The sequence below is a fragment of the Molossus molossus genome, unplaced genomic scaffold (assembly GCF_014108415.1).
Source record: "Molossus molossus isolate mMolMol1 unplaced genomic scaffold, mMolMol1.p scaffold_m16_p_22, whole genome shotgun sequence".
NCBI classification, from domain to species: domain Eukaryota; kingdom Metazoa; phylum Chordata; class Mammalia; order Chiroptera; family Molossidae; genus Molossus; species Molossus molossus.
This window is the reverse complement of record NW_023425358.1, coordinates 29097678-29120575: the sequence shown is the minus strand read 5'-3', so window position 1 is coordinate 29120575 and position 22898 is coordinate 29097678. Positions and strand designations below refer to the sequence as shown.

The 22898-nt window shown below is 52.7% G+C and overlaps 1 protein-coding gene across 1 annotated transcript in view; it reads right to left on the bottom strand.

Annotated features, from left to right (window-relative positions):
- The window catches only part of KSR2 (kinase suppressor of ras 2), a 290881-nt gene that overhangs the window by 58053 nt on the left and 209930 nt on the right, over positions 1-22898 (bottom strand). Inside the window, exons 6-9 of the mRNA XM_036277294.1 lie at positions 18796-18865; positions 16403-16486; positions 3147-3214; positions 240-358 (exon numbers count right to left, since the gene is read on the bottom strand). Coding sequence (XP_036133187.1) covers positions 240-358; positions 3147-3214; positions 16403-16486; positions 18796-18865 — 341 coding nt within the window. The remainder of the gene's footprint in view (positions 1-239; positions 359-3146; positions 3215-16402; positions 16487-18795; positions 18866-22898) is intronic.

Genomic DNA, 22898 nt, shown 5'->3' with positions numbered 1-22898 from the left:
TGCAGCCCCCACTCCCTCCCTCCCTCCCTCCCTCCCTCCTGCAGCCGCAGCCCCCACTCCCTCCCTCCCTCCCTCCTGCAGCTGCAGCCCCTACTCCCTCCACCCTCCCTCCTGCAGCTGCAGCCCCCACTCCCTCCCTCCTGCAGCTGCAGCCCCCACTCCCTCCCTCTCTCCCTCCTTCCTGCAGCAGCCCCACTCCCTCCCCCAGCATGCCCAGCCCAGCAGAACCCCAGCCTCACCTTGTTGATTTTGTTGGTTTTGGGCAGCGTCTGACTGATATGCAGGTCCGAATACCGGGGTGGCTTTCTCAGAGGGTTGTTGATGTCACACGGGACCGACTCTGTTCGGACTAACCTTGCTGGGTCCATAGGGGTAAAGACAGCGATTCGGGAATTTAAGTATCACTTTGGCTTATACTGTTATTTCCAGACAACAGAGCTCAGGTCCCCCCTCGAAGGCCCACCCCCAGGGCTGGAAGGGAACTCACTAAGAATGACAGTTGTCATGTCACGGTGGTGACATTGGGAGTTCTCCACGGCCGGTTTCTTTTCATTGTCGATATATGACTTGACCGTGACAAATTATATTAATGAAACTGAAGCTATCAATTTTTTTGTTTTCAATACCGTCATTGTCCCACATCGGGGCTCATTTCAGAATGGTCCCCCCCCCCCCGAAACACAAGAGGCTCCCGGTGTCTCAGGGTGTGCAGTCGGTGGCCAAGCTCATTCCGGCCACCCATCCTGCCCCGGCTAACCTCCGTGTTGGGTCATCTTTCATTACTTGCCAGATTTCTCAGGCCTGAGCAGCCTGTCGCACATGGAAACGCATTCATCCTACTCAAGGCCACCATGGGTCCCTGAGGGGAAGGCTCAGCTTTGCCAGCCTCCCTTTCTGCACCATCCTAAAGCCCCACAGGATCTGGGCACACGGCTGATGCTGAACAAACACTCACTGAGCCAAACCACACCATCCACGCCCCTCTCCCCAGCACCACTCCGCTATTTCTACTACCTACAGGGACCACGGGGAGGAACAAAAATGAGGTCAAATTCAAATTTGATGCCTGGTAGTGTCACTTACTAGCTTTTGTTTTCATTTCTGTTTATCGTGCGGGTGGGCAGGGGTGTTCGTGGGAAAGTCAAAGCTTAGGGGGTTTGATTTCTCTGTTTCGCCTGAGCTGCCATCACCATAGAAACCGACTATAGTCCCCACTTCCTACTAACGATGGGATGGGGGCAGCGAAAATCTGGCGGACTTCCGGAAAGTTCCGCTCGCTTCGCATGGACAAAGGGGGCATGGCTGTGAAGGGGGGTGGCAGGGAGCCCTTTGCAGATGGGTTGCCCTCCAGCAGGCTGGGCTGGTGTCCGTGTGGGAGGCGGGCGCCAGAGGAGCCGACCACGGGCAAGAACTTGGTGGAAGGTGGTTTCCCCAACAAAGCTGACCCATGACAGTGGTTCAAGAACAAGAGAATTCGGGTTTAAGATAGCCTCATGAGTGTGTACAGCTGTTCAAGGGACAGATGGTTCTTAACGGAGGTGGGGGGCAGGAGAGAGATGGTCTCCCCTTCGCATTTCCCCTCCTCTGGAGATAAGCAAAGATACCGAGAACCAGTGGCCGGTTGGCGCTGGGACACATGTGGGCACCTTCGGCAGCCATTTGCCTGCTTCTTTAGCTTTCCCTTGGGCTCATTCTAGAACAGGGCAGGTCCCCTGAGTAGGCACTGACAGGGCGAGAGGACAGGGAGGAACGCAGCCTCCGCCCAGCTGTACCCCAAGTTGGAGCCTTAGCTTCATCCGACCTACAGATGGAAGGTGGCGGGGAGGGGCCAGCGAGAATTTCTAAATTTTTAATAAATCGCCCATGTTTTAAAATAAGCATGTGGCACATAAAACTAGTCGGGCTTTCCTCCGAAAGCTGAGACACGCTGCCACGGAGGTTCCCAGACCTGCTGGCGCGGCTGTCTTCTCTAGACAGCACCTGGTCCGCGCGCCACTCTGCACGACCCCGTGTGGCCGCTCTCTTGTGTCGGGTCCCTGCTGGGCCCTGGAGGCATCTGAGTTTGCAACTCCCACTCCAGGGCAGCGCTTCCCAACCTCCAAGTGCACGGGAACGAGCTGCAGATTCCGATTCTGTGGGTCGGGGATGGAGACCCCCAGCTCCCCGGTGCTGCGGGTCCTTGGACCACGCTGCGAATAGCAGGGGTATGGACCCGCGAGGTCCAGTGGGACTTTCTGTGATGACGAAAGTGTTATCTACACTATGCAATATGGCAGCCACACGTGGCCACGGAGCCCCTGAAAGGTAGCTGGTGTGACCGAGTGACTCAACGTCTATTTTTATTTCAGTTCAATTCATCTCAATTTAAATAGACGTGGCGCGTAGCTACTGTATTGAACAGCAGAGACCTAGTGAGTCCCCCAGTGGGTGAATTACAGCGTGGACTCTGGAGTCTGGGGATAACACGCCCCAGGACAGGAATCAGGGCAGCTGTTTCGAAAGCTGGACTCTGCCAGACTTCTCAAGGAGGTGCCTCCTATTGGTCCTTTGCCAACAGTCTTTCCTTCTGTCTAAACTGGCCTTGCTTTTGTATAGTAGACAGCTGGTGGTGACTCTCCCAAACGTAGCTGTCACTTCCCTGTCTGGATAGTTTGACTGAGACACTCCCATGGCCCAAGGGACAGAACACAGATGGCCCAAACCAACAGGTCCAGGCCAGACTTCTCACCCACTTCTGCAGGGTCAACTGACTGCGGCGGAAGGGCGCACAATGGAGAAACACGCGGCCAGCACTTTTTTTAGTGGGAAGGGAAAGCAATGGGGTTGAGGGCAAGAGAGGAGACGGACATTAGGAGAGGAAACAAAAAAGAGCGAAAAACATGTAGGGAAGAGGAAATGAATTTGGGAGCTAAAGTATCCGAGAGACGAATTACAGGGACAAGAAAGAGAAAGAGCAGAGACGAGGGGTGGACTGAGGAGACGTGTCAAGAAAAAGGGTGTCGGAGGACAAGAAATGAGACAGGCAGGTATCAGGGGGTCAGGAGGTAGGTACCCAGAATCAGCCTGGATGAGACAGCTATCTCAGACGGCCTGCAGAAGCCCCCACGCCACCCCCAACTCTAAAGCAGCAAGTGTTGCATTCTTACCTCCTCGGTGGATGATAAGGAGATGACAGGGCGGGGCTTCTTTGGTGCATTTGTTGTGGCACTTTAACCTGAGAGAAAGAGAGAGAAGTAAGGAAGGATGAATGGATGGATGGATGAATGGGTAGATGATGGATGGATGGATGGAAGCACAGATGCATGGATGGATGGATGGATGAATGGATGGATGATGGACGTATGGAAGGAAGCACAGATGCATGGATGGATGGATGGATGGATGGATGGATGATGGACGTATGGAAGGATGCACAGATGCATGGATAAATAGATGGATGGATGGGTGGATGGATGATGGACGTATGGAAGGATGCACAGATGCATGGATAAATGGATGGATGGATGGATGATGGATGGATGATGGACGTATGGAAGGATGCACAGATGCATGGATAAATGGATGGATGGATGGATGGATGGATGGATGGATGATGGATGTATGGAAGGATGCACAGATGCATGGATAAATGGATGGATGGATGGATGATGGATGGATGATGGACGTATGGAAGGATGCACAGATGCATGGATAAATGGATGGATGGATGGATGGATGGATGATGGACGTATGGAAGGATGCACAGATGCATGGATAAATGGATGGGTGGATGGATGGATGGATGATGGACGTATGGAAGGATGCACAGATGCATGGATGGATGATGGATGGATAGACAGATGGATAATGGATAGGTGGTTGAATAGATGGACAAACAGAGAGTGAATGGCGGGATGGATGGGTGTATAGAGGAAAGCAAAGTGGGCTTTTTGGACACTTTTAACAATCTAATAGGAGTCATTGTCAGCCATGACAGTCATGTCAACTTCAGTATCAAGACTGAGGTAATGCGGTGTAACAGAAATGCCTAAGACTACCAGTCCAGACGCTCAGAAAAGGACTCCGTCTGGACACCAATATGAGTGGGAACCCCACCCATTGTGGGCTATAAGAACACAGAGCTTCAACCATTTAACACTTGAGCCTGGCTGTACCCCCGGGTCGCACTCGGAGCCCTGTGGGACGTCCACTCCACCAGACATGTGCCACCAATGCAGTCACCTGGCTTCAGACCACTGCGGATGCTGCCAGTGACCGGACCTCCTGCCGGACGCTCACTCTGCTCCCTTCTGTGGCCTAAGCTCCCCTCTCTGTGTGTAACCTGCGTGTGACTCTCTTGGCTCACTGCGGGGGGGGGGTCTCCCCTAGTAAACCTGGCGTGTGGAGAGACACATGTGAGAGCGACTCCTTTTGGGGAGGCTCCCTTGCTCATGACAACGGGTGGACGGGCGGGTGGATGGATCAATGGGTGGGTGTGGGTGGATGAGTGGATAGAAGGGATGCCCCGGAGGTTCAGAAAGCTCTGCATTCTGAAGACACCAAGATGTACGATGAGACAGGGCAGCTGCTGAAAGGCGTTATCCTTGGCACCCAGGAAGTTAACCCTGGAGATTGGCTGGCACCCCACTCTCAGGGGTGAGCCCTGGGTGGCCCAAGAGCGGGCAGCAACAGTGCCCACTTCATAGTGTGAAAGACATTTCCCCCTATCAATCTATATTGATCATCATCATCAACCAATCCTAATCATCATCTACCATTTACTTGAAGGCTCATTTGACAGCCACTGGACTAAACATTTTACATACACTATACCACTGGCTCTTTATAACAACCTTACGAAGTGCGTGTTATCATCATTCCCATTTTACAGATGGAAAAGCTGAGGTTAACGGACTTGTCCTGGCAGAAAACCTGGCTCGGCGGTGCCGAAGGCGACCTCTCATCTCTCAGAGGCTCTGGCTATAGGAGGCACCGAACCAGGGCAGTGACGGAAGCTCTCCTTTGCCTCCGGCTGAGGGGTGAGGTGCAGCCCCAGAGGGCAGTGCTGGGCATGGGAACACAACCACGGCTCATACCCGGCAGAACCATCTCTGGTGTGCAGACACTTCGCCCTTGCCCGGAGGTTCAGGTGTCAGAACTAGCGCTCGCACATCCAGGATCTGCCCTCCTCTGTCTTGGGTGCGACAACTCAGGGGTGTATCAAGGCGGGGTTGGACCCCAGGTGCCCATAATGGCTCCTGGAGGTGCCTGGTTGGCTGCTTTTCCTTCCCTGTCTCTCTCCCCGACTCCCCTATGGGTGGGGTCTGGAATCTTCTCTCCAATAAACCATCTGCCCTTGAGTTCTTGTCTCAAGGTCTGCAGAGACACAGAGGTCAACTAAGACATGGTGATTATTACAGGAGGCAGTGATCAGACTACAAGTGTGGTCTGTCCCAAAGTCCTCATACCAAACCCTGAGTCACGGTTTCCCTTCCTCAGACCAAGGGGACATCGTCTGCCTTGCTGGGGTCCAGGGACCTCCCCCAAACTGTGGTGAGCATCACTTGAGAACATGCCCAGGTGAGTGCCCACGCACACTGGCTGTGCCGGGCGGGTCGTGCCCAGCCTGAAACCCGGAAAGGATTTATTGAAAACATTCATTAAAAAATGGTTCTTCTTCTTTAAACTTCAAGGCTAATAGGATAAGCTTCATTTATCAAGGAAAGTTGCTCATGCATGTCAGCTCTTTCCCTAAAGGAGCTGCCGGCGACATGAGGCCTCCTCTCCGTCTGAAAATTAAATATGGGAATTTGCCTGGAGGGCGGGCTCTGGGTCTTCCTCGGGCTCCCTTTCCTACCAGCCCCTCAGTGCCTGGCCCGGTGGCTGAGCATCACCTGCTGAATAAATGCCGGAGAGATGGGGGGCAGAGGAGGGGAGAAGAAAAAGTCAGGACCCGTCAAACGTTACTGATGTAGGAGCATTAGTGGTCTCCACCCAAATTTGTTTTTTGAAAAGTGATGTTTCTTACGAAAGCATCCCTTGAACGTTTGTGGGGTGCAGGTGAGCCCCCCTGCATCCCTCCTCTCTACGCTTTCTCCTCCCCCGAGGCAACGTCCCTTGTGGCTTCTGCTCAGTGATGGAAAACCTCCTTCCCCTCGGGCATGAAGGGGGAGTAATGAGGAAGGAGGACGGAGAGGTAAGCAAGGGATGGTGGGTGTCTCCTCCTGAGACGGGATTTTTATTCTGAGAGCAAGGGGGAGCCAAGGTCAGGTTTTTCACCAGCTGGATGAGCATTTTGGAAGTACCTCGTCTGGGCACTAAGCACCGAAACGTCTTGCAAAATCAGCGAACTAAGTCATGACCCCCTTTACCTCGGGGCGTGTTTCACTGAGTAGCCCAGCCCAGCAGTTCTGTCTCAGTTTGGTTCCCTTGTGGTCTCTTCTTCGAGCCAAGTGCTTCTAGAAACGTCTCTGTATGTTCTCAGTGAAGGATATCAAAACACCCCTTCCCTCTGCTGACATCGCAGTAGGGTTAAACCTTCTGGCCTTTAACTTGTAGGAAGGAAAAACCCAATCACAAAAACGAGGACGGTGTTGGGGAGCATGAATATACAAATCAGACGGCAGACGCCAGTGGCAGAATGAAAAATAATCGGAAAATCCACAGCACGGTTCCCCCCTAGAAGATGTGTACAGAGCCTGGAGGTTTATTAGCTGTTGGGGATGATCTGCCTCATCCCCCATCTTCCCCGAGAGAAGAGAGAGCGACCACAGAGTCATCTTGGGTCCCGTGACCTGGAGGTGTTTATCAGAAGACAAAGACCCATTGGTCATCTTTCAGTTTAAGAAAAGCCAATGGGAGAGGGTGGCAGGTGGGAGGAGGGAGGAGGAAAGGACTAATAGCTCTGGTCTCGGGTCAGGTTAAGATCAGAGTCTCACATTCTGTTTTGATTATTTTGTTCAGGAAGAAGCAGAGTAGGGGGCTGGTGTCTGTTGCCGCCCTACTGTGTGGCAGCCCTTTGCCCATGTAAAGTGGTTAGGAGTCCAGGCTCTTGAATCAGATGGATTGTAAATTTGAGGAGCAGAGGCACCCTCCATGAGAAGTTGGGTCAGCTATTTAATCCTGAAGGTCTCTGCTTCCTCATCTGTAAAATGGGGATGATAACAGACCCTACACCTTCCATGGTAGTTGCAAGAATTAAATGAGATCATGCAAGTTAAGTGTTTAACAAAATGCCTGGCCCTTAGTAAGTCCTCCATACAAGGTCTCATCATCACCATCACCACCATCATCATCATCATCACACTCAACTCCCACCTCAGCCCTCAGTAAAGTTATAATCATCCCTCACACACAGCTGTAAGGAGACCCACAGTTTTGCTTAAAATAGGTAAAAACACATATAAGGGCCCATGCATTCCCATTATGATGACGGCAAAAACTGAAGTGTTTCCATCAACGGAAAAGTAGGTTCAGGCTTCAAGCTGGTGACCTCTGAAATGCATGCTCATGATTACATCCTGTCACTGTCCTGCCCACTGTACAAACTCCTGACGCTCCCCGGGAACTTCACAGCGGCTGCGACATCAGCGCTCATCATGTCCCCCATTTTCCAAGGGCTGGGACATCAGTGTGCCCAGTGGCTCAAACCAACCGAGGCTCACTTACGGTTGTTATCTCTTCATCACAGATAGAACACTGCAGTTGATGCAAGAACACAGGCGAGGGGGCCATACAGAACAGGAAGGGAACCACAGAGCACAGGAAATCCAAGCGCAAAGACCCATTAACAGAGCGAAACTGGATGAAGGGATACATGGCTGATTCCAACAAAATTCCGCCAACTGACCTCGTGCGGGAAAAGAAAGAGACACCCAGCCAGGCTACTGCAGGCAGGAGGCGAAGGGACCCAGAAAGTACATTAAAACACCACTGGAGTAAACGGAAAATCTTGGGCTGGTTCACTCAGGTTTCCAAACACCTCTCTCTCCCTTTCTAGGGAAATGATTCTGAGTCACAATCCTACAGGAGTGGGCAGCGACCTTAGTTGGAACACGAGAAATGGTTCCACGCAGACCTTCCTCGAGCCGACCTGGGTCACCTGTGACGTGGGACTTAGAGTGCTCAACCCGGAAAAGTCCCAGAGAAACCGAGACGCTCGATCGCTCCAACACCTGCTAAATATTTCACCAACAGCGCTTGGAGGCTCGCACACTGAGACCGAGTAACGCGTACCACAGTCCCAGGGGGCGGAATGAGTGACTTATTGCTCACTCGGGGCACTTGCTGCCCTCCTCCCCCACCCAGGAACATTAGGCAATGTCTGGAGACATTTCTGGTTGTCACAACCGAGGGTGGAGTCGGGGGGCTACCAGCACTTCGTGGGTGAAGGCCAACAATTCTTCGAAACATCCTGCAATGCACAAGAGAGCCCCAGGCCAAGAACTGCCCGGCCCAGAATGTCAACAGTGCCCAGCTGAGAAACACAGACATAAACCCTTTATGTCTCCGAAGGTGGCTGGTTCGGAAACTCCCCAAAGAAAAACAGAGAACAAGAACTACAGAAAAGCAGGAAATAAATCCATTTTCCAGACCATTGACCTTGCTTCAACCCACAGAGGTGACATGGTGGGTAGGTGTGGTTTTTTTTTTGTTTTTGTTTTCATTTTTTTAATACTTTGTATGAATAGAAAATCCATCTTGGTGATGGAGGAAATGCTGGACAACTTATTTAAAGATTCTGATTTGGCCCTGGCCAGTTTGGCTCAGCGGTTAGAGCGTCGGTCTGCGGTCCAGAGAAACCCGGGTTCGGTTCCCGCTAAGGGCACGTACCTCGGTTGCAGTTTGTCCCCAGCCCTGGTTGGGTCGTGCGGGTGGCAGCCAGTCGATGTGTCCCTTTCACGTCGATGTTTCTCTCTCTCCCTCCTACTCTATCTGAACAAAATATGGAAAAATGTCCTCGGGTGAGGATAAAACAATAAAAAATAAATAAAAATAAAATCCTGATTTGAAGGAATCCCCAAGTCATCAATGTGACCGGAAGCCTCACATGTCTTATCACATCAAAGGAATGTGTTAAACAGCCTCACTTTCCATCAGAGACGTTGAGAAGCTTTTCCAGAGTCGCCCAGCTGGGAGGTGGCACGGCCAGAACCTGAACTCAACTCTCTCCGGCTGCGGACTCTGGACCCTGATGCTGTTTCACCGCGTTGGGCTCCCCGGAAGCCGACTCCAAGACGGGCGTTCATGCAAGTGCTTTCTGGAGGGGGTTCTGTAAGAGAAGCTCACGCCATCGTGGCAGGAGTGGGGTAGGGAATGGGGGAGAAGCTAAGCAAGGACATGGCTTCAGGTGACTCTAGTCTCGGCCTGGGGGGTCTCCGCGACGTGAAATGCTCATGGCGTCTGTCTGCCTTGAAGCAGGCGGGCTGGGCTAGCGCACCCGTGTGTCCCCGGCTCAGCCCCTGGGGGGAGGCTGACTCCCAGCATCTCTGGCTGAGGCAGCTGCAGTCACCAGGGGACAAGCCTCCAGAGAAGGTCTCAGAGCAGCAGAGCCACAGCAGCGACGACCCGAGGTGACTGGGGATGGGAACAGGACGTCAAGACACACGTGAGTGCGGGGAAGCTGTGCCCAGCGGCCACTGGCTTACCACCCTGTCTTCAGAGCACAGGGGTGACTACCCCGCGGTCCTAGAGAAAACCAGTCTTAGCATCTGCGAGGTCTTCTGATGTCCACACCCTCCTCACCTCAGGCCCTAAGAGCAGGTGACTCACAACGCCTGGCTTCTGCCCTCCACCCCCCGCTCTACCACCCAGGAGAGGGGCCTCTCTGACCCCAACATTCTCCCCCAGGCCTGTGCTCCGCAACCAACCCCCTGCAGCACGGTAAGAGCCTCAGAGTCGAAGACTTCTTTCCCGGCAGTGGGGCTGGGTGGGCAGTGAGGGTCCCCCACCCTGGCCTGGAGCCCCAGGAAGCAGCAGGGCCCTGCTCTGTGACTGCAAAGCCGAGTGGGTCTCCTCCCGACCCCAGGCCCTGCCTGGTGCAACTGCAAAACACTCTCAAGCCCTTCTGCGCCCTGATGCCCGCCTCTGCCCTTCTGCACCTGGCCTGTCCCATGCTGCCCCGGCGACTTCGAAGTCCTCGAGGACATCTCCCCGATGTACAGAGTGTCTCCCCCATCGCGGGGCGGCCCCAGCATTTCTCCCAGTGACAGTACAGTTGACCCCTGAACAGCACAGGTTTGAACTGGGCAGGTCCACTCACACACAGATATTTTTCCACAAATACGTACAGTTCTGCACATGTTATTTTCTCTCCCTTAGGATTCTCTTAATAACATTTTCTCTTCTCTAGCTTTCTTCATTGTAAGAACACAGGATGTAATTCACATAACTGGCAAAATATGTGTTCTTCAGCTGTTTAAGTTATCGGTAAGGCTTCCGGTCAACAGTAGGCTATTAGTTAAGTTTTTTCGGGAATCAAAGGTTATATTCGTTTTCAACTGTGCAGCGTCGGCACCGCTAACCCCGACACTGTTCAAGGATCAACTGCAATCACCTACCCTGTTCATCCTTCCCTCTGGATCAACGTTCTTCCCTCACAAGTCAGTGCAAACATGAATTATCTGGGCGGCTTCTTAAAATGCAGATTTCAGCCCAGCTGGCACGGCTCAGTGGACTGAGCGTCATCCCATGGACTGAGAGGTCTCGGTTCGATTCCCGGTCAGGGCACATGCCCGGGTTTACGGGCTCCATCCCCAGTAGGGGGCGTGCAGGAGGCAGCCGATCCATGTTTCTCACTTGCACAGATGTTTCTCTCTCTCTCTCCCTTCCTCTCTCTAAAAGCATCAATAAAAACATATATTTAAAAAACTGCATGCCCTGGCCAGTTTGGCTCAGCGGTTAGAGCATCGGCCTGCGGTCCGGAGAGACCCGGGTTCGGTTCCCGCTAAGGGCACGTACTTCGGTTGCAGTTTGTCCCCGGCCCTGGTTGGTCGTGCGGTGGCAGCCACTCGATGTGTCCCTTCACGTCGATGTTTCTCTCTCTCTCTCCCTTCCTCTCTCCCCCTCCCGCTCTATCTGTACAAAAAAAAAACAAACTGCAGATTTCTTGGCCCTGCCCTGGAGTTGGGGCCAGTCTAGGGAGGGGTCGAGAAGCTACACTTTTGAGCTTCCACCGTGATCCCAGACTTAATACCTAACTTCATTATAGTTTCAGGGGGGCAGGGCACACCCTGAGAACTGGTGGCGATTATGGGCAAGTGGAAGGCAACCACTGTGTCTTTCTCCCCGTCGGACCTCAAACAGCAGCACAGAGTCCCTCACATGGCTGCTGACCTGCCCAGAAGGCCCAGAGCCCAAGCACGGTCTATAGAAGGAGGCCGTGCGGAGGCTAAAACACGCATACACGACAGTTAAAATGCTACTTCCCCATCGGTGGTTTTACAAGACGCCCCTTCCCTTTCAGACTCCAGCCTGTGCAGGAAAAAAGCACCCTGGTTCAAACTCTTGTTTTCTGGGGTACAAGCCACCCAGATCTCCGCCGAGCGTGCATTCCTGCCAGGAACACGGATGGGGGGGAGAGGCTCCGAGCACCCAGCCCTCAGCTGGGCACAAACGTGCAGAAGGGCCCTGAGGGGAGGGAAGAGGCAGATGAAACATGACTGAGGGCTGGGAGACCCATCGGCACCTTCCTGCCCACACAAACCTCAGCCAGCCGAGGGCAGGGACCGGACAGCGCTCGGGCTGAGCTGACACGCGACCACTTAGAACCGAACTCCATTCCGCGCTCTGAGCCTATCGGACGGACACGCCTCCGTTTAGATAGCTGCAGATTCGTGTGAGCCTGACTTCCTATTAGTTCATTCATCTCTCTATTCAGAACGCCGACAAGACAGCGGATGCTAATTCCGCAGGAAGTGGGCATGGAACAGAAGCAGGAGGGGAGGGGGTTAGACATTCAGCAGCATCCTGGCTTCCTGGGGGGGGGAGGGCTGCCCCAAAATTAATTCATAAGGTTGATAACAGTATTCACTTTGGTTTCTTAAGGCTGAGCATGTTACCTTTTTATCTCACCGATTAAAAAAAAATAATAGTCTGGCGAGACAATATGTAAAAATAGATATTATCTACGAATTAGACATTATGTGAATAATGTCATTATTTTCCTCTTTCAACAGAGGAAGAAACTGAAGCTCAGAAGTGAGCTCCCAATAGTGGGAGAGTTGGGATGTACATACAGGTGTGTGTCTAACCCACAGCCTGGGTTCCTAGTCATTCCTTCTCTCTCGTTTTTAAATCCTCACCTGAGGATATTTTTCTGTTTATCTTCCTATGGAGTAGGAGGGAAAGGGGGGAGAGAGAGACAGACAGACACACACACATCGACATGAGAGAGACACATCGCCTGGTTGCCTCCCGCACGACCCGGACCAGGGCCGGGGACGAAACATAACCGAGGTACGTGCCCTTGACCGGAATTGAACCCACGACTCATTGGTCCACCGGCCGACGCTCTAACTGCTGAGCCAAGCCGGCCAGGGCCGTCCTTATCTTTCTGACCACCACACAGATATTTTCTGGATGGATTTGCTGGACGGACTATGATGAACAAGACTCCAGTCTACAAAGGCTGCGATAGCAGAAGAGCTTGAAAAGTAATCAGTCAAGAGTGACGACGCTGTAAAAAAGAAAAAACTCAACATAAAGTTTGACTTTTGTCAAACTGCTACTTTGATATAGAGTCGTTGTGCTCAGACGTGGTCCTAGGACCAGCCGTCTTAGCAGCACCCGGGAACTTCTTAGAAACCCCGATTCTAGGAACCCACCCAGAGCTGCTGACGCAGAAACTCGGGGGGTGAGCCCAGGAATCTGTGTGTGAACAACCCCCTGGGGGATTCTGATGCACGCTCGAGTTCGAGATCCATGATCCAAAAGAAAAAGAAAATGAGCTTTGTGCGAGGGAACTTGGAGAACAAACACCTGGAGCGGTGCTTCTCAAACCTGGATGCGCCAGGTCGATCTTAAAATGCTGCCTCTCGTGCAGCAGGTCTGGGGTGGGGCCTGAGACCCTGCATTTCTAACCAGTTCCCAGGTGATGCTGATGCTGATGCTGCCGGTCCAGGGACCACACGTGGAGAGGCATGGTTCTAATCGGATCCTTGTCAACCAGGGAGTTTCTGGCACGGACAGAACCAGGATTGCACTAGATTTAAAACAAACAAAAAACTCGAATCCAATCCTCTGGGAAATACTTGAAGAAAACAGAAAAGGACCTGCACCGCAAACTACGATTTCCCCAAAGCTCCCCCTCAGCTGTAAGACCTTCTCTGAGTGCTTCAACTGAAATTGTAGTCCCTCCCCTAGCCCTTCCTATCTTTTCCCATTTTGTTCTTCTCCTTAGGACTTAAGCATCATCTGAACAAATGATCTATTTGACTAATCTACTTTCTTTACTGTGTGTGCCCACCCCCCATCCCACCAGCTTGTAAATTCCATGAGGGCAGAGATTTTGCCGGTTTCATCCATTGTTATTTCCCCTGTGTCTAGGACAGTGCCCGGCATAGCAGGTGCTCAATTAACACGAGGGGAGGAAATAAACAAATGGCTCCGCCCATTTTTTCTAAGAAGCGGCCTCCCCAGTTCTGGTGCCCAACTCTGAAATTCCACCTGTCACTGTTCTTCAGGCATGGGTTTGGTTCCACTGAAGTTCATTCCCCTCTAGCTGCACCTCCCCTAACCTCCTTGACAATGGGGTCTGTGCCTTACCCATTTCTGTCCCTCATCCAAACCTTCCATCTGCCCAGAAGTGTGTCCAACATTTTGCAGCCTTTGGAAACAAATATAAACGACCATCCATCCTCACTGTTCTTAATGCAAAAACTGCAAGATTTTGTTCACGGAAGTTCAAACTGGAGATGTCTGTGACGTGTGCTCATTGTTACGTCCTGGAGAGAGCACAGGCACAGGTACAGTGTTGACAGGTACAGTGTCAACATTCCTGACGCACGCAGGAACGGTGCAGCAGCGCCAGACTGTTTGCAGCACTGCGGCAGTGCTCCTAAGGGCTGGGCAGACGGGTGCCCCCGGCACAGTCCGAGCAGGGCTTGCTTTGCATTCTGCCGCCTTCGCGCCAGGAGTTACTTTTGCACACGGGGAGTGAGGAGGAAAGTTCTGTGATGACACATCGCAAGGACATTTCGCTGACTCCTTCCAACAGAACTGTGGCGGATGCTCCTGGCACACCCACTTTGCGGATAAGGAAACTGAGCTCCCAGATGACAAGTGTCTTGCTCGGGCTCACACGGGGACAGCAGCAATGGAGCGGGGGCTCACGCTCGGTTCTGATTGCTTCCAAAGCCTGTGCTTCCAAAGCCAGCCCTCTCCCGCTCCTCCCCCCGCCCTTGGCAGGGGCTGAGCCTTTGCTCGTTACTTCTAGAACAGGGAGCAGGAGCAAAGGCCGCCTCCGAGTTCTGCATCCAGTGCCGAAAATTAGCCTGGCTCAGAAGCCTTCCGCCTTGCGGACTCCTGGCTGCGTCCCTGTCACCTAATTACCTGACTTCCAAGCCTTGGCTCTGCAGGCGGGAGGATGTGAAAGGTGCCATGTCCCCCACCGAACACGGTGTGACTAGACACAGATGAGACAGGCCCGGAGCAGCTGGGGTTTGGGGCAAATCAGACTGCCTTCCAGTTGGACCTGAGGGCCTGGCCTCGTGCCTCTCGGACTCAGAAAGACCAGGGGTGGCCATCCCGGGGCCTCGCCTGAGAGCCTGGGTCTGTGGAGGACCAAGGGGGGAGGCAGGCCCCCAAACACGAGTGCTTGGTATTTGCTGCCCTGCCTGTCTTCCCTGTGTGCCATGGAGCTGAAGGCTCCTTGGGGGCTAGAACTAAGCAAGCCTGCCTACAGAGAAGGGAGCCCTCCCTGCCGCCAGACTTCCTCCGTCACAGGCAGGGAGTGGAGATCTAAAGGAGCCCCATGAGGGATCCCAGCCTGGGCTGGACAAGACTATGGCGAAAGTTTCCTCCACCTTTTAAACCAAGTGTCTAGCCCTGGCAGGTTTGCTCACTGGTTAGAGCGTCAGCCTGAGGACCAAGGAGCCTGGGTTCGGTTCTGGCTAAGGGTACGTACCTCAGTTGCAGTTTGTCCCCGCCCCTACTGGGGTCGTGTGGGTGGTGACCAGTGGATGTGTCTCTCTCACATCGATGTTTCTCTCTCTCTTCACCCCCCCTCCCTCCTGCTCTATCTGAAGATAAGTGCAAAGCTGTCCCCAGGTGAGGATAAAAATAAATAAATAAGCTAAGTGTCTACCATCAGCAAACAGATGTACATTCATTTGTAACTCTTCTATACAGTTGAATGTTATTGTCCATTTTACAGCCATTGGACCAGAGGGGGTATTTAATACGCGTTTACGATGGAGAGAGGAAGGCCAGGCAGAAAGGCATTTGCGACCTTTGACAGAGGACAGGGCTCTGAGCCTGCCACCAGGCGGTGTCCTTTAGCACGACTTCTTGAATGCTCACCAGCACGGCGGGCAAGGATGGTGATTCCTCCTCTCGTGCAGATGAAAAGACTACGAACAGAAATGTGAGGTGACCTGCCCAAGGTCACACAGCTACAAAGTGAGAGAGCCAGGATTTAAGCCATCCTAGTCAAACACAAGAGCCCACGTTGGGTACCACAGTTTTTCTACAGCCTCCCTACCTTTTGCCAGCCCCGACCTGGAATGTGTGTGTGGAAGCAGGGTGGGTAGGGGGAACTCAAGACCACCATGATGCCACAGGAGTCAGGGGCCAGGGTTCAAGTCCTGACTGCCACTCCTAGCTGTGTGACCTCAGGCAGGAGACTTACCCTTGCCAAGACTCAGCTTTCACATCTGTAAAGTGGGGAGAAACCTCACATCCCCGCCTAGAGGAGAAAAAGACTTCGCAAACTCTAACTCAGGGATCAGCAAGCTAGAGCCGAGGGGGGCTCAAGCCAGCCCGCAGAATATTTATGTGAATAAGGTTTTGTGGGAATCCACACGTGTGTCCTGCCCATGTGGGTTCTGTCCCTGGCTGCTTTGGGCTACAGGGCAGAGCTGAGTAGTTGTAACAGACACCATGGCCGGCAAAGCCTAGAATCGTCACTATTGGCTCAGCTGGAGAAAAAGTTTGCCGACCCCTGACTGCAGATGCTATGCAGGCCTCAGCAGACGGCATTATGCATTCCTAACATCGTCCGTCAGCTCGGGTTCCCGTTCAGAACTGCTCCCCTTGAGCCCTTCCCGAAACCTATGGGTTGATTTAAGATGTTTGCGAAAAACGAAGCAAGCAGCTCTCTTGAGAGTCAAGAAACCAACCCCCCTGAGCTATTCCAGAGCCCGCATTAGCCCTGGCAGCCATCAGGCACCGTGAGCGAAACGACACTCCAGGTACAGCCACTTACTTGCAATTTTTACACTTGAGGCCAAAAAGCATCCCTTTCCCACAGACGGTGCACGTCTGGGACATCCAGTACTTGGTGGAAAACCTGCGGAAAAGAGAAAATGTTCAAGGTCAGGGTGATGGCGGCTGACCTGTCTCTAGAAGGGTGAACCACTTAAAGGGTAAGCAGACAGGCCCTGGGTTCCAGTCCTGCTTCTTCGGAGATGTGGCTTAATCAACTTGCGCAAACCACTGGAGCCTCAGTTTCCTTATCTGTGAAGTGGGGATAATAACGGAATCGACCTCGCAGGTTGTTGGGAGGATTAAACAAGGTCATGAGTGTCAGGGGTTTCACACAATGCCTGGCACACAGTAAGCCCTCAATGAATTGGACTGTGATTATATAGTATCACCCAATCATTCCTAACAGCCATTCATTCATTTAACAAATGTTGCCTGATGTCCTACTCTGTGCCAAGTTCAGTTCTGGGACAGAGTGACGGGAGGGGCTGGAACTGCTCTTAGAGCCTCCAAAGCAAGGCGGGGCCTCCTGGAAATCCGGCTAAGCCATCCCCCATCACTGCTAGTCACATCACCTGGGAGCTTCAAGAGGGGGCTACCCCCAATAAGCTGAGACCACAAACTCTAGTTGCAGAGACCCCTAAAATGAAAGCCTTTTCAGAACATCAGCTCCTCTCCCTCTCCAACCACCACTACCTGCTGCAACCAAGGCAGTTTGGAGGCCTCTGGTATACAGTTACGAACCAGCAGGAACAGGGGGGCATTAGATCAACTTTCTTCTCCAAGAGATAGGAGACAGCTAAATCAGGTAGTGGAGCGGAGCCAGGAACATGGCCAATCCAGAGATGGAGCTGAGCCAGGGGTGGAGCTAATCCAGGGTGGAGCTAAAACAGGGGGTGGAACTGAGCCAGGGGCATGACCAATCCAGGGGTGGAGCTAAGACAGAGGGTGGAGCTGAGCCCGGGGCATAGCCAATCAAGGGGTGGAACTGAACCAGGGGGTGGAGCTGAGCCAGGGGCACAGCCAATCCAGGGGTGGAACTGAACCAGGGGGTGGAGCTGAGCCAGGGGCACAGCCAATCCAGGGGTGGAGCTGAACCAGGGGCAGGGTCAATTCAGGGGTAAAGGGGAACCAAGGGTGGGGCCAATCCAGGGGTGGAGCTGCACCACAGGGGACAATGCAGAAGAAACAAACAAAAAATAGGCCCCCCCTTTGATGCCTTTCTCTGCATTTCACTGCCTGACCATTGATGTCTATCACCTATTTCTCACTACTTCCTCCACCACTTTCCTGTTTGAAACTTAACAACTGTCCTGTCAACACATTTCTTTCCAGAACTGTTGATGAGAGCCCTTTCCAGGGCAGCATGCTCATTGCTGCCTCACCCGGGCTCTGGTGATGCATCTGCCCCTGGTACTGCCCCCCACCCCACACAGCCCGAATCTCCATACTGTCATGTCTGTTAACTGTCTAACCCTCCACTAGACCATGAGCTCCCCAAGGGCGACATCCCGCCCAGTGCTGCATCCGTGGCACAGAAATTCTCTGCAAATACGAGGGGAAAGAACCCACGAATGAGTGAGCCCGTCCCTCAGCCCGTTCACGGAGGCCTTGGTGCAAAGAAAGCCCTCAGCAGCAGTGTTCAGAGAACGCAGAGTGCTGAGGCCGGGTGGCTTGTAGACCCATCACTGAATCGCCCAGGGCCTCAGTCTTCCCATCTGTCAAATGGATATGACTACACTTGTGCCCTTTACCCCACTGTGTGAGGAGACTGTGAGGACGAGATAGCATGTGGGAAGTTAAAGAACTTCTTCTAAGGGATGACTAGTAGGTACAAATCTCCCCCCTAAAAGGGCAGCTGTGCCCCTGAAGAGGTTGTCCCATGCACCCGACCTGTCTGGAGCTCTGGACTGACTGACACCTCAGAAGACAGTGACCATCCAATCTCATGTCTTCTGGGTGAGGAGACCCAAAATTAGAATGTAAAGCATTTCTTTTGACAATAATATCATTTATTGAGTGATTATTATGTGCCAGAGACTTCGCTGAGCACTTTAATATATTATCTCACTGAATCCTCATGACCACCCCCACTGGCTTGGCAGAATGATCTGATGAGAACACTGAGCCTCAGAGAGGTTAGGTAACTTCCTCAAGGTTGCGGAGCTTTACCAACTGAGATTGGAATGCAGATCAGTCTGAGTCCAAAGCCCTGGCTTTTGATCATTAGGTGCTCATTTCAAAGGGGCCAGGTCGAGGCAGACTTCTTACATCCGGGCTGCCACATCGAAGGTTTTAGCCTGGCACGTGAGCGAGGAGCATGGTGACGGCCTCTCCCCGCCCAGGGGTCAGTGTCACCAGCCCTCACCAGCTGGGGGTAGGAGTCCGGCCTACCTGTGCTTGATGGAGTTGCCAAGGTCTCTGCGAGGGATCTGCGGGGACCAGCGCGGCACTGACAGTGTGTCTGTGGGAAGAGAGAGAAGAGAGCCTGTGAGACAAACCCTGGAAGGAAGAGGGAGGCTCGCTGGCCTCGGGAAGGACACTGACCACATCCCTCGTTAAATGGGAGCCGAGCAGAGCACTGGTTTAGCTTGTGTTATCTTAACCCGGGCACGGTCCCTGGCAGGGCAGCCAGAGAGTGCCTCGAAGGAACCAGCTGTGCAGAGAATAAGATTAAGCATCACCTCCATTTACAGAGTGCTCAGTGTGTGCCAGGCATGTGCCCAGGGACTCACGCGCCTTCGTTCATTACGCCACTGAACAATCCCAAAGACAGGGGTTGTTAGCATCCCCGCCTTGAAGGTAAGGAAACTGAGGCTCGGAGAGAGGAAGGCCTTTGCTCAAGGTCCTACACCCCGGAGGCCGCGCAGCAGCTGTGAGTCCAGGCCTGAGGGACCCCCGAGCACCGGCCCTCGAAGGCAGAACTCTAACGCCGTAGACCCCAGATGCCCGTCATCCCAAAGATCCCAAAGGCACGCAGCTCCACGTGCCTGATTCTGGTCACGGCCCTGTACAGCCCACACGATCATTGTTCATTATTTCAAGTTGACTCTTTTTTCTTTGTTTATTTGTTTAACTACATTTATTTTAAGAGCAAACTCTGTATGGAAAACTAATATCCCTTTCTGTATATTGTAGGTAACTATTTAAAATACGTCCAACCATGTGTCATCTAAACTCATGTTAGAATACAGGGATGGACTGACGAATGGATAGATGGATAGACTGATGAACTGGTGGGTGGGTGGGTGGATGGACGGAGGAAAAAATGGATTTTTTTTATATATAGGAAGGATGGATAGATGGATGGGAGGATGAACAGGTGGGTGGATGAATGGTTAAATAGGTGGATGGATAGATGGACAGATGAGTGGCTAGATGGATAGATGTGTAGGTGGGTAGATGAATTGTTAGGTGGGTGGATGGATGGATAGATGGATGAATGTTTGGATAGGTGGGAAAATGGGCGAATGGATGGATGGATGGATGGATGGATGGATGGATGGATGGATAGATGGAGAGATGAACAAGTGGGTGGATGAATAGGTGGCTGGATAGACAAGTGGGTAGGTGATGGATGAAGTGCTAGGTGGGTGAGTGGGCAGGTGGATGGATGGATAGGTAGATGGACTGGTAGGTAAGTGGGTGGGTGGGTAGATTGATGGATGAATGTTTGGATTGTTGGGTAGATGGACAGAGGAGTGGATAGATGGACAGATGGGTAGGTGGGTGGATGAACTGCTTGGCGGGTGGGTGGGTGGATAGATGGATCGATGATGGCTGGATGGTTGGATGGATGGGAATGAGGAAGAAACATTACATCACACAGACTTCACACTGAATTCCTGTCCCCATCTGGTCTTTTATGCCTTAGATAAAATCCCAGTGACTTCCACTATCACCCCACCACCGACTGAGTTCTGGGACTTTTCCTGCAGACCCTGAGCACCAGCCCCCCCTTTCACGCCACTCCCCAGCTCCTCACAGACCTTGAAGGCCCTGAGGGGTGTGAAACCACAGCAGAGATGAACGAGCGAGCGCTGCCTGTGAATTCTCCGCCGGCCGGGGAGAGGCCAGAGGCTGACCCGCACGCCAGCTCTCATTTCTCAGCCAGACGGATGCAGCCAGCCCGTCTTCCGCGCCGCACACGCACGCCCTGCCTCCTTTTCACGGCGATTGTTGTGGAGCGAGCCGTGTGCTGATGGGGAGCCGGGCTTGTCTGAACCCCCCAGGGAGCACTCGACCCCCACCATTCAAATCCTCTCTTTGGTCAATGACACGGGCGGCAGCCATCCAAAGCTGTTTCCAGAAACCCCCACCCTGCCCTCGGAGAGCCGGGGCCCTTTCTCGGAGAGCTAATGACTCTCCACGCCCCAAGGGCAGAGGGGGCAGCACGACAGATCCCTCGGAACCACTGCAGTGAAATGTCCTCCAGTTTAACTAAACACCAAGTGCCATCCGGGCCAGGCCCATTTTACTACTTGTTTCCGTTTCTGAGAGAAACCAAAAAGGACAGGAAAGAAAAACATTTTTGAGAGAGAGAGAGAGAGAGAGAGAGAGAGAGAAGCTTTCTTCCCACCCCGATCGCCTTTGGGGACTGAAGTCAGATTTGAGAAGGAAGGAATCTACCTGCTGACCCCCTGAAATGCTTTCTCCAGGGCCGGGGTGGGTGGGGGTGTGACGTCGTGCTGAGGGAAAGGTCAGCTCAGATACCGAGCACCCCACAAAGCTAGGAGTGCCACACGGGGTTCCTTCCTGGAGCAGGAATAGCGGACGTCTAGAAAGGTGTGTTGAGAAGGATTCTGAGGCTCGACAGGAAGGAGCGCAGAGATCGATCAGCAATGTCTGCCAGGGTGAAGAAGAAGGTGGTACCTCCAAGTCTGCATATATTTGCCTCTCCTGGAAGGACGGAGACCACATCTTCATTTCTGCCTCACTGCCTCAGGGTATAGTGCCGGGGGCAAAAGAAGTACTTAATACATCTTTGCTGAATCCGAGATTATTATAATATGAACTGTGAGTTTACTGATGGATCACTCGATATGTGTGAGGCATTATGCGTGAAGTGTGCCCCCGGAAGCTGTGCCTCCATGCACCCAGGGTTCTGTACAAAGGAAGCACAGGCGCTCAGAGAGGTGCAGTGACCTGCTAAAGGTCACACAGCCAGGTACAAGCAGAACCTCAAGCTGTAACTCTGCAATTGCTCACAAGGCCTCCAAAAGCCCCCATACCAGTGTTGTCAACCAGGGGCACTTTTGACCCCTAGGAGACATTTGGCAACGAATTGAGGCATTTTCGGTTGCCATGCTGGGGTGTGTGGGGGTGCTCCAGGTATCTCACGGGTAGAGACCAGGGATACTGCTCAACACCCTACTGTGCACAGGACAGCCCCCCACAGCAAAGAATTAACCAGCCCCCAAAGTCCATGGCACCGAGGATGAGAACCCCAGATCCAGATGACTTTTACTTGTCTCTAGCCACCTCCCTCCCCCCAGCACCCCCTAGAAGACCGAGGTGGCGCTCAGGCCCAAGTCAGCAGTGAGCAAATCCTCTTGTATGATAAGCACATCTCACTGCCTAATTATCCTGTTATTCTCAATTACAGCGCCGTCTCAGAAAAGTAGAAGTAATTAAGTTTAGTCGTTCGGTTTATTCCCCCGATGTCTGGCTGAAGGGGTGACTTCTGCCGATTACATTAAGCAGCGGCGGCAGCATGAGTCTCAAGCTGTAACCTGCGCAGGCTTCGTACGTGGGCACGGGCAGCGGAAGTCGGAGCCCCTCTCTTGACTTGCTTCGCTCGGATTTCATTAAACTTGCCAACGCCAGTCGTAGAGGAAAACCGTTGGAAGGGAAGGGAGGGTGTCCATGAAAACCGAGGCCTTATCATAACAGAGACGGCAAACGGCATTTACAGCAATTAAACTGATACGGGAACCTGCTTAAGCATCAAAGCGCCTATTACGATGGCTCCATCGCCGAACAAAAGAGCCTTTGCTTCTCTCATTTTCTGATAACCAGTCACGCAGACAGGGAGGCAGGACTGGTGCTGTCTGGCCCCGGGGGGAGAAGAACAGACACTTCTTCTCAGATATGTTCATTTCCAGGGCCCGGAGAGGGAACGTGCTGGAGGGCAGGCGGGGTCTTCTCCCTTCTGCAGGTCGGGCTGGTGAGACCCTCTCCGAGGTGCCTCCGCAGAGAAGGCCACAGACCGGGAGCCCTCCTGGGCTTGCAAAGCACCTTGGTGGCCAGACAGACAAACAGGCCTCACCAGAAGAAACCATTAAAAAACCATTCACTTTACATAGAGCTTTAACACGAAAACCTCAGGCTCTGACCTGGAGAGGATTGGGTGCGGGGAAAGCATTTAAAGACACTTAACACAGAGACACCAGGTAAAAACGAGGGTGTTGATAAAGAGAAAGGATAGGAGGAGAATGACTAGGATAAGAAATAATAATAATCAGGAGAAATTAAGAAATGAAAAATGCTAGATGTGC